This window comes from Copadichromis virginalis, linkage group LG17 (genome assembly GCF_057382275.1).
Source record: "Copadichromis virginalis isolate Kocher_CV1m ecotype Utaka linkage group LG17, C_Virginalis_male_GT1.1, whole genome shotgun sequence".
Lineage (NCBI taxonomy): Eukaryota > Metazoa > Chordata > Actinopteri > Cichliformes > Cichlidae > Copadichromis > Copadichromis virginalis.
Genome location: NC_140634.1, coordinates 2,089,163 through 2,101,599, shown reverse-complemented (window position 1 = coordinate 2,101,599; position 12,437 = coordinate 2,089,163). Strand labels below are relative to the sequence as shown.

At 42.9% G+C, this 12,437-nt stretch overlaps 1 protein-coding gene across 2 annotated transcripts in view; it reads right to left on the bottom strand.

Moving 5' to 3' along the window:
• Nucleotides 1–12,437, bottom strand: part of scube1 (signal peptide, CUB domain, EGF-like 1) — a 120,996-nt gene that overhangs the window by 27,841 nt on the left and 80,718 nt on the right. For both annotated transcript variants that reach the window (XM_085436505.1, XM_085436506.1), the window contains one exon: nt 10,506–10,622. In XM_085436505.1, the coding sequence (XP_085292631.1) occupies nt 10,506–10,622 (117 nt within the window). The remainder of the gene's footprint in view (nt 1–10,505; nt 10,623–12,437) is intronic.

Sequence of the window (12,437 nt, the reverse complement as noted above, 5' to 3'; positions counted from 1 at the left end):
GCCTATATACCAACTAAGGAACACACACATACACACACCATCACTCCCCTTCTGCCCACATTGTCTCCTCTAATGCCTCTAATGTAACAAAGGTAGCTACCACCATCTACCCAACACAGAAAGCTTCCTAATTATTCTGGCAGCTGCAAGCACTAGCACACACAACCCACACTTAATGACCCCACCAGGGACCGCTGAACCTTATAATGGGGTATGTAATTACCCTGAATGGAGCTTAAATAAGCTTTGAGGTTAAATAAATACATTAAGTTTTAGCACATCTTGAAATGATCACATCTAGAGAGAAGACACAGGACAGTTAAAGACAAGTGAGGTTGTGTGATATGTGTGGCATGTCAGAGTTGGTCTTTCTACACGGAACCACTGCTGCAAATCCATCCATCCATCCATCCATCCATCCATCCATCCATGCAGGAGGAATCCAGGAGTCAGATGCCCAAACCGCCTCAGCTGTTAGGAGGAGGAGCGGCTCCTACTATGACTCCTTCGCAAATGGCGGAACTCTTCATCCTCTCTCTAAGAAAATGCATAAAATATCACCTGAGGAACCCAGTCATTTTATATAATCATAAAAAGAGTGCAATCCTCTACCAAGACCAATGCATTATTTCACAACTTTAAAGTTTCCTGCATCACAGTTCAGTGGGTTCATGCACCTCTCCACCAAGCTTAGCCTTTTAATTTTGCATTCAGACGATTTTGCCTTTAGCCATCATGATGAATTTACAAGGGGCCAAAGGGTGAGTGAGTTAAACAGGACAATAAAACCCAACAGCATTTGGTGGGACTTTATCCTTGGAAACTGTCTAATGGGATAACGTCAATAAATAAGATCACTGAACACAAGGACATTGATATGAGTTAAGGTTTTCACAGCTAGCAAGCAGGTGGGTAATGCTGTCTTTAAAAGGAACATTTGAGAGTAGAAGGTGCTTTCAAAAATACTTGTCAGTTTACTGGAGGAATTATTTGTCTCTTGTAACACCTAAAACAAGACTAGCTGCAGCCAGCAGTTCCTCACAGGAAGCTGACTCATCAGAAACAAGAGTGATTTGGCTACGAGCGCAAAGGATGAAGCCTAGCAAAAGTGCTGTTGAGAAACTCAGGGGAATCATAAACCAGAGTATTTGCATTGGGCAACCTCAGGATGGTGCTAGAGGTCAAATCACAGGACCCCCAAGGTACGTGACATTCATCATCAAGGAAGTGTTTACTGACAGTACAGTCGACACTAAACAACATAATTTGTAGCTGGGCTATGCAGTGCTATCACAGCTAACAACACAGCACTTCTGCTTGTGTTTGCATGAGAAAACAATAGAAGAACACCTTTATGGATAATGAGCACATTGATAGCATCGTGCAGGTCGTGGGTTTGTTAATGCAGGTGAACTAACTGCAAAACAAGCTGGACTGAGCTGAGACTCTCTGACAGGGTGCACATGCAATGATGTGTCCTGCCTTTGTAAAGGGAGTGGTTGAACATTTCAACCCCACTACCACCACCACACACACAAACACACACAGATACACCCACAGGCTGTCTCTCGGGATCCATGTCTGACGTTTACTCTAGACGATCAATAACTTACTCCAGCCTCCAATCAATAGTTCCAACCTTTACCACGTCTCTCTGAACACCACGTAGGTCTACCAGACGATTCAAACCGATTGTGTATGAATGTTTATGTTCAACAGCCAAATTTAGTACTTTTTAGACCTTTTGTAAAGTCACTTTAAGGATTTGGATTTACGAGAAATTTATCAACTACAATAAAGTAAATAAAAAGCTGGCGAGAGCAGTCCACTTCCAGCTGAACCTAGGTAATGAATTTTCTGAGAGTGTGATGCCACTCAAACACAAAATCAAACATTACAGAGACAATGAACGGCTTCTTTAGGGATAGAAAATGTGTCAAAATGTTTATTGCAATGCTGAATTTGGAGTGTTTCTCAGTAGAAATTAAAAGTGTGCATTAACACGGAAGAAATGAATTTAACAGCGTGTAGCAGCAGAGGAGAATCTCGCAGAAAAACGGTGGTTCTGGAAACAGTCATAAAAGTTTAGAGCAGAGCATCGTTTCGACTTTCAAACACAGAGAGGGAGAAGTTTACCTGACATGACACTCACTAAGTCACTCCTGCAAAATCTGTCTGCACTGCTAAAGAAAATATTCTGGAACCTTTTAACAAAAAGAGAAAAAAATCACAAATGAGAAGACTTGCTGACATCCACCTGAGCCAAAGGAAACAGGCCTCCCGACCCCTTCTCTTTCTCTCTGTGAGCCTCAGGCTGGGTTTGAGGAGCCCAGTGTTTGGAATAAGAAACCTGACTCCAGTGGAGACCCTGATGATGCTGCAGAGCCTGATTAAGACCTAGCAACTGGCCCAAGTGATCAGTGCTGTGGACTATACTAGCCAACTGGAGGAATGATGGACTCTAACTCCTCAACTCTGACTGTTGCCTCCAGAGGTCAACGGTAGGGTCTCCAGTATGATTGCCTGTCCATTTCGTTGAAGCAGACTGACCAGGAATACAGCTCTGGTCACTTAAGCCAATATAAGATTTGTTGCAGGAATGTGCACACAGACCTCCTGAGTATAAGCTGTGTGGTTTTACCAAATATTTGCAGTAAAAAGCAATTAAATGGAATAAATTTGCAGAAACATGAACCTCCACAAATAATTATGCACGGGGGAAAGGAGATCTAGTTTTCTTGAAGAGCGTAGGTGTTCTTTGCGGGGTGCTGGTGGTGACGGGGACAGACATCATGCCGGGAGGCAGCGTGTATTTGTTCAGGTATTAAATGATCCTAGTGTTCGATCCTAGTGCTGTTTAATAACAAACACTCCACGAGGGCATGTGGGCCAGGGCTCCAAACTCTCACAACAGTGAAAGAGTCAGTGATCCAGCCCGCTTCAGCTGGAACAGAGACGGCCGGCTGCGATTGAGTCAGTGTGTCTCAGGCTTGATCTCACTGACCTGCGACTTCTCCCGAGGTCAAAAGTGACATACGAGTTACTAAATTATGTTTCTATATAAACTGTCGGACAAATGTGTCATATTGAAAGACTGAATGAGTCGCATCCAGACTGTGGCTCAGGAGGCAGATGCTGTTAGTAACTGAGGTTGTGATGGTGATTTTGGTCAAACGTAGCCACCTGCCCGCCGTGTTTTCTTGACCGGGAGCATCTATAAAGAATGTAAACAAGATTAAAAATGCTGTCACAGCAAGTTCACGCCACACTACCAGATCACTTTTGTGCCAAAATATAAAAAAGGTGTCACATGTGCAACTGGTGTTGTTACAAGAGTGTCACAGCTTCATCCTCACATCACGAGTGTGAAGCTCTGTGCAGGTGTCTGCATACCAGCCAGTTATTATGACCGTGTGAACTGGTCCTCGAGACACTACACCACAATGCACCAACTACACATGTGTCCTTCAGGGGCTGAGTGAACTCCAGAGACAGCTAACAGGAATGTACAATCACCTGCAGGTGTTGGGCCACTGACTCATGTTCAGTGCTTGACTTTTACAGAACGTTCATAGCACATGTAGCATAATTAAACTTCCTAGTGCAACTATGAAGCAGAAAATTGAAACATAACCATCGCTAATCATAGTAGACTGAAAGCAGGGTATGTGTTAACTGACAAGTTGTTTCTTTATGCTTGTGTTTTTCAGTCACTAGTTCTGCTTCAAAACACAAAGATCAGCAGAAAGACAAACTCACAGTAAGGGACGAGCACAATTGTTCATCTAGATGATTCCCCTTCTGTAAAGGTCTATTAATTTCCCCATGAATGGCTGTGATCATGTCCTTGTCTCGGTTTGATGTGAATGTATGTTTGTCTGTTTGTTTTCACTTCTCTTTAAGTAGAGAAGGAATGCAGGCCAGTGGGAACGTGTCTTCGGTGCCACTGTAGTGGGATTTGTACGCCGACCACACAGAAACACAGATAACCGCACGCAGAGGTCCAACAGCGTACATGCAACCGAAATCTGCGTTAATTAACCAGCAAAAACAGAAGCGCGCACACATGTGCTACAGTAACATATAACCACCAGTGTGCACCATCTAATCAAACATCTGGAAGCTGTTAAAAACAACCTCTCCCTCTGTCTTTCTCTCTGACCCAGTTGTCGGCACGAGAGCCTGTGATGAAATGGCTCCTCTGGTTGGCGTGTCTGTCATCGTGAGAGGCTGAACCGCCTTGTCTTTCAGCGCAGATGAAAGAGCGTTTATCAGACTTGTGGGTTTTAAACATGCCCTACATATTTATATTGAAGTGATTATGATAGACAGGCACGACAGGGCACATCCCCTTGGCTTTAGATTTAAGTTGGATGCAAACAGGCCGAAGGAGAGCTGTCTGTCTCGATCAAGCAATTTAGAGGCACATTAGACGGGAGACCACCTCATAGCACGGCGTTTATCTTGCCACTAACTACTATGTTCTGAAAACTGCTAAATGCAAGCAATTATACCCTATGCACTACAATACACTGCTAACACTACTGTGATTACACGCGCCACCAGAGTGGAATACACCTACACACACACGACGCACATAAATACGCGTATATGTCCTGGAGCAGGATGTTGCATCTCCAAGGTAACAGGAAGCTGTCACCCCGCTTTAGATTGAATGATGTCGAGAGCCCATATACACAGTAATGATATTAACACAACCTAACGGAAGATGTTAAAATATTCAGTCTTTTACATCCAGGACTGGCTGAAGTGAAGCAAATATTCTTAACTTAAGACACTTAAAAGGGTGTAATTTTGTTGCTAATATACACCAGTAAGTTGAAAACTGGAACTGATAAGGCGTCACACACGGTTCAGAAAATGAACGCACATCCAAAGAGTTTAGACACTAGAGACTGTTTTTCAGCCAGTCGTCAGACAGGAACCATTATCACACATATGTAAAGTATCATGAGTGGATCTTGAACACTAAACAGTAAACTCTGCATGAGACACGGGGTAAAAGCATGGACTGTAAGTAAAAGATGGCCACAGCCACCTACTGGTCATTGCGTCTTTCAGCTTTAATGGCGATGCGGTTGCGTTTTTCTTGGGCTGTTGACTTTGATCACTTTTTCACTGTAGCCATTTCAAATGAAGAGGCAAACAGTAAGCCCACATTTAAGGACCTGTGGGTGATGTCACACTGTGGCCATATTTCTCCAATCTTACATGTTTTCTGACCTGATAGACACTGATGTGAGCTGCCTGCTCTGTGTTTCTCAGTTCCCCTCAGCGCTGGATTTATGAAGCCCGGGGGCTGATCCACAACCAAATTATGTGGGCGTGGGACAGCTGGACTGCACTCCTATCCATCTTTCTAACTCAAGGCAAAAAAGCAGAGCGGGGAATCTTTTTTTTCTCCACTATAAATGCTGGGTTCTGTCAGCATCACAAATCACCCAAAGGGACAGTGTAAGTGTTCGCACAAGATGCTGGGCTCTTAACTTGACATCTGAAGAGATGATCTTCCAGCTGTGATCTTTACATAACTGCCAGCAGATGATGGTGCTGAAAGGGTCGCTGGAATCATTTTCAGTATACATCGTGTGCAATAATTCCCTTTGACTGATTTCTGTCTTTAAAACGACTCAAAAAACAACAACAACAAAAGGATGCAGCACCAGTTGTTTCAGCAGGTACCTCAAAACAAAAGCAGGTCTTACATCTTTACGTGACTTTATCTTCAAGTATTTATGGCTGAGCAAAGAAGGAGCATTGGTTCTACTTTGACCCCCTCCAGCTGTACTATTGTGCAGTTTGTCATAATGAAATAAATCAGTCACGCTATTAAGCTTTTAGTAAGGTATTAGCAAGTAAATATCATTTATATAGCATTACTCCTCCTTAGTAAACCATTTATGAACACAGCGATTATTAGTAGCACTGTTAGCAGTACATGGTTACACCACATACAACAGTGACAGCTGTACATGGTGTAACAGCAGCAGATGGATAAACATATCAGCATAAATGACATACCAAGTACAAGTAATGACATATAAATGGAGAAATAAACACTTGCTTACTACCTCGGCATTATGATAAAATCTAGTGCCACCACACTGGAATCAAGTTGTGACATGATTTAAGTACTGTACTGTAACACAGGGTGGGACCACACAGCTTTACAAACTCAAAGATCAGTGATGCTCCAACAGCATTTAACATGAAACTCAGGTACCCATTAGTAAAGCTAATTAGTTTAAAATTAGTTATGAAATTCATACCCGAGAAATTGTATATTGAAATGATTAAAGTCAACAATTTACAAGCTACAGGGTGACAATAACAGATCATGTTTTTTCATTATTAAATTTTTTGTCATCTTAATAATCATAAATTATGGATTTCATCCTTTTTAGTGGTTGATTTGTTGATTTTAATTTTTACATTGTTCTCTTTTTAATGATTTCACTTGCACCACGTTTGCTTTTTGATAATTTTTTCCATTCATTTTCTTGTTTTTTGACTTAGTTGACCTAGTTTTATATAAGCTCTCGTGTCATAACAATAACATGTTAAATCAATGCATCCAGTCAAAGCTGGCTAACATTATTAATTAATCATTTGAAATTACGCTGACTCGTCTTGCCTTGTGGTTGAGTGCTCTTGCAGGTAAATGGATGTATTTACTGTATTTGCAGCTGGATGGTGCTGTCTGTGTGAGCGTGTGCACATCAAGGTCGAAGAAGAGAGTGTGTGTGTGTGTGTGTGTCAGAGAGAGAGAGCGAGAAAGGCCAGCGTGGGCCTCACTGTTCAAACATCTCAAAGTTTGCCGACACGTCGTCTGCCTTGCAGGCCTGAGACAGCTCTGGCTCCAGAATTTCACACACCTACATGCCACATTCTCAGACCGCCCCACAGTCATTTTGCAGACACACTTTATCTGGAAGACATGCACGCACACAGTATTTTAAATTATAGGACCATACTTCCATAAGACCAGCTGTCCAGATTCTGGACATCTTGCCTTGTGCAAAATGACCAATTCCTTGATTCTACGTCGACATCTATCTCACGTCCATCACCTGTGGGCTGTTCACTGTAAATGTCTCTCTACACATCAGATATCACTCACAGAACGTACCACACTGAAAACCTGTTCACATCTTCTATTACACACCAAAATAAACTTTTATTTTCAGGCAAATCTTTACTGATATGTAGTTGGCATGGGTCAGCAAGGTGAAATTACACAAAGAGAAGGTGCTACTGTCAGCCAAAGACCAAAGACTGGGAGAGGCAGGACGTGTGTTTGGAGGCAGTGAGAAGCAGAAGAGCAGAGGTGAGAGTAAGGACCATCAAGGGAAGCAAGGATGGTGGATTCAAACTGTTCTACCGTACCATAGGAAGCTAAATGGAGTGGGACTAATCCTGAAGGAAGAGTATGTGACTGTGACTCTCAACACTCCCACAGAAGCTTAACATTTATTAAAATGGGACAACTTGGAGTTCAGTAAAAAGAGCGAGGGAACTGATCTTTGAGTAGATGGCCTATTTTACTCCCAGAGGCATCCTTAACTGTTGTGGAGGTGTAGACTTTGTCAGACAGCATAATTAGTTTTGAATCTGTAAATCGAAGGCGTGCTGTCATGAGCATCAGTGCGTATGACTCCAAGTTGGATGTTAGTTAAAAGCGAGAGCTACTCTATAGAAAAGTGGCGCAGAGTGTCTGCAAAGGAGGTTTGCTTTGTTTGGGACAGACTCCAACAGACATGTAGGAGAAGGAAATCGAGCTCATGGATAGGTATGGTGTAAAGGAGAGAAATGCCAACGGTGGTGGAATTTGCAAAAAGGATGGAAATGGCTGTTGAACACTTTAAGAAGAGGAATCGACATAGCATAACATATAAAATTAGAGGAAGGTGCACACAGAGAAGAATGTAACTGGATGGCATTGTGTGGGATGACTTTGAAAATCAAATTGAGGAAGTGAGAGAAGGTAAAGGACTAAAAGCTGAGAAAGAGTGTTGATGGAGAAACACAGGAGTTGCACTGTGTCTCTGTGGGTGCCAAGAGAGGAACTGTGGTCCTGCACGAGGAAGTCAGGAGTGGCAGAGAAGCATGTGAGGGTGGGATGGTAGGAGTGACAGATGGTTTCAGAGTGGGTGTGGGATTACATGAGGGATCAGCTCTGAGTCCCTTTTTGTTTGCAATGGTGACGGACGGGACAAACGAGGTCAGGCAGGAGTCTCTGTGACAAGCTGTGATGTTTGCAGATGACATTTTGATCTATAGTGAAAGTAGGGAACAGGCTACAGTCTGGAGAGGAGGAGGGGTGCTTTGGAGAAAAGAGGAAAGTCAACAGAGGCCGACAGAATGTGAGAATCAAGTATAAGAGTGAGGAGTAGTGGCAATGAGTTTGAACACAGAGAATCAACAGCAGTGGACACTGCATAGGACAGGTGGGACAGGGTGGAATAGAGATGAGTATCAGAGATGGTTTGTGACAGAAGGAGATGATTCCATGTGAAGCTGACGTGATATTATATTGTTTGCTTTACTTGCTGCTTTGTTGAAATATTTCGGCGATGTGGGACTAGGTCTGTTCATGATAATATGAAGTTTAACTGTGATAAACTGCAAAAAATTGCAAACCTATTGCCGAATATGTCCCGGTCCTGGGTCGGTGGCCCAGTGTTTTTGGTTTTGTACTTTTACTTTTGATTTCATTACGAAGTATGACTGTTTGTTTTGGGTTCTGTCCTAGTATTTCAGCTTCCTAGTTTTGGCAGTACTTCCTGAGTTCTTGTTGTTAGGTTTTGTTATTTGGTTTCCCAGTGTTTATCCTCTTCTCTGTGTTCCTTCTGTCTGTCCATGGTGTTATTCTGTCTGCTCATGAGTCTGCGTCTGGTAACTTCTGTCTCGTCTGGCTCGCTCTGTCTGTCGTGTACTTCCTGTTTTACTTTGTAGGTCTGTGCCTTATGTCTGTGCGTTCAGCTCTGTGCGCTCCCTGTCTCGTCAGTGTAATCAGCGTCAGCCGTGTCTCCCAGCTGTTTCCTCTTAGCTCTGTTCACCTCTTGTATTTAGTGTCTGCGTCTTCCCCTGCTCGTTGTCGCGTCGTACCCTCTTTCACTGTGTGTTCTGTTTGCCAGCCTGTCTACCTGTTTAGTTTGTTCCGTATTCCCAGTTTAGTTAGTTTTTCTGTTCAGTCTATCCCAGCAATAAAGCTGAGTTTTCTGAATTACTTCTGCCTCTGTGAGTCCTGCATTTTGGGTCCTCTCTTCCTGCCTGCACACAGCCACGACAGAATGCATCCACACTAATTCACGTTAAACAGAAATTCACACTAATCGCTTAAATTCAGTCGAGCCAGACCCTCACAGATCTAAAATAAGAAAGAAATTCCTCCACAAACTGTAACAGGATGGCGATTCAACACAAAATGATATACACTGCTTGTCAAACTTGCCTTGATTTAGAACCAGCTGGCAAACACTTGAATTACTTTTCCAAACAGATGTGTTTTTATGAATTAGCAGTTTTTTGCAAACCTTCACCAGTCTGTATATCAGTGACATTCAGTGCAATTACTGAGAAATCACTTTTATTTGCTAATCACAAGGTTGCATTTTTACTCTAGTGTGAATGAAACATCACATAATTTTGTTGATAGTCAAATTTCTTCAGCTGGCTGTACTTCGGTGATTCATCTTAGAATAGTGTTTGAATGCTTTACTTTCACTAAACAAAAGCTCTCAATTGTTATTGTGTATCTTACAATATTAGGCGCCTCGAGGCGACTGTTGTTGTGATTTGTCTCTATAAAAATTGAATTGAATGAAAGGTCCTGAGGAGCTGAGCAGACAGAAGCCCCTACCCTCTGGGGTTCTTCCACCAACTGAAGACAAACAAACAGAAGTGGCCTGCTCTGCACTGCTGGACGTATGAATGCAGTCTTTAAAATGAGAGCTGATGACACATTCTCAGATTGTTTGGGACCGCTATTCTGCTCTTTATAACCTCTTTATGCATTTGAAAAGTTCAAAAACAGAAAACCTTGAAGCCCTTTTGTTGCTTCTTTGTCCAGCCCTGACAAAAATAAAGACTTGTGTGGGACTGGGCTCCAACCCAGCCACAGACCCACAGGTCTGCCTTACTCCACGAGGTTGTTTGTTTAGAGGAAAGTCAAAAGGCTATAATAATGTGTTTGGATTGTTAAGGCCCACGCTGCAGCATCTTCTCCTCGGACCACCGTCATTGACGTCATAGCTCGGCTCCCAGAAGGGGAGAAATGCTCAACTGCAAAACCAACAACAAGCAGCAGCAGAGCAAATGACCACGAACGAAGCTTTGTGCAGATCGAAGTGAAGCGGATGGTGAGGCCAGAGTTTGGCTGTGGATCACTCAGAAAGCAGTCGTGTGAACCGTGTGAAACTAACCCTTTCCACTCACATAAGTCAAACACATGTATATTCACACACTATCTTCTCTTTACTGACCTTTGCATGTTTTTCCATCAGGCTGGAGGGTGAATCCCACAGGGCAGCTGCAACGCACCCCCGTAGCTGTGTCTTTACACGTCCTGTCGCAGCCGCCGTTGTTGACGGCACAGGTCTCTGCAGACGGCAGGGCAGAGATGGGAGAAAGGAAAGAGGGCTTATTACCATGTGAGCCCTACCTTTGAAAAGATGAAAAAGCTATTTCTGACACCTGACACAGGTTGAGACAAAGCTTCATGCGGTAGAAGAATACAGTATGAAATGACAGCACAGTGAACTGTATCCTCGTCTCATGTAGCTTTGTCAACACACGGATGAATCCTATGACAACTGCAGTTTTTATGAATGGAAGAGTTTTATATATTCATTTACAACACTTGGTAGTATACACACGTCAAGATTTATTATAAACAATGTATCAATACAACAAGACAAATTCCACTGAGGAGTGTGAAGAACTCTGAGATCGGTCCTGTTTCCAAAAGTGACAAGAAAACACAAGGGTCAGTAGATGAAAAATAAAGTTAGTGGATTGAGTGCTGTAAGTCTAGAAGACATTCATCAGAGCTCAAGTGTATATTTTCCTAGAGAAAAATGTTCTTGTATCTGGTGGAGATAAGTATTCCCTGAGCTGATCCTAAACAAACACAAGTCCATGGTAACTCTGGCTTACCTGCCCAGCTGCTGTTGCTTTAGCAAAGCTCAACACAAACCTGCTCAATGGGCCTGCAGAAGTGCTGAAGAGGCTGAAATTTGACATCCAGAGGAACTGATTAAAACTACACCTAATAAGGAAGATTGGCTTTGTATCTGTTCTGCTTCTGGTGGAGGTGACTGAGATCCAGAGAAAATCGTACCAAAGTATTTCTGTAAGGAATACTAGAATATAGTATAATAACAAATTTAAGGAAACAAACACACCTCAGAAACATCCAATCGAATTTATTTAATTCCTAAGAAGATGACACTCTGGACCTTAAATAGCGTTGGCAGGGACGCCCCCCACCTCCTTTCTCTTGGCAGCTTTTCCTTTAATTAAAATGCTAGGAGATTGTGTGCCCGAGTGAAGTAAAGAGCAAAGTAGGAAAGGCCTATTCAGTCAGGCAAACACATCCACATCTAAAGGTCAGTGCATTAGCATAATGCCCTTTCAGAATGCAGAGTCACAAACACATCTGAGCCAAGATGGCTGATGTTTGCTATCAGGAAACAGGAAGGTATTTGTACATTTGTTTGTTTTCCCTCATGCAGCACCAAACAACATCAGTCTCACGCCACCATCCCATAATCTGTGCTTTCTGGTCCGTATGTGTTTGTCACTCTGCATTCATCATCCTTTTAATGCCCATTTCTCTTGCTGGAAAAGTTTCCAAGCAAGAATGCAAAATGATTTCAAATGTAAATGTCTGGCTCAAATGAAGCATTTCAGAATGACAGCTGGCAGTTTTGTAGTTGCAAAGACTGGAAGGAGAGATACCTCGACATCCAGGCAAGACACAGCAGAGCCCTGTCCCGGACTCAGGCCTCTGTCAAGTGTGTGTCTCACAAATGTCTATTGCATTGAGGTCAGTGTGTCTGCATAGGTGTGTACAGTAAAAGTGTATGTGCCTGTCAGTGTGTGGAGATGTTGTTTATGGGTCAGGGTGATCTATACCGAGTACAGTGGGCCCTGTCATTAGCTGAGGGTGAGCCTCTCTATCGCCACGCCCAGCCCAGCCCCAGGGCCAGGCTGAGCTCGGGAGTATTGATGAAATGCTGGGCCTGCCTGACATCCGGCACAAGCCCCTCATACTTTCCTCTCCAAGCCTATAACTCCAAATACTTCTTTCAGGTTTATTTGAGAGTGAGTGGTGGGACTTGTAGCAATAATCCGTTCTTTGTATTTTATTTTTATTTTCTACGATGGAAAGAAAAGAGAGACAGGCTTTCACT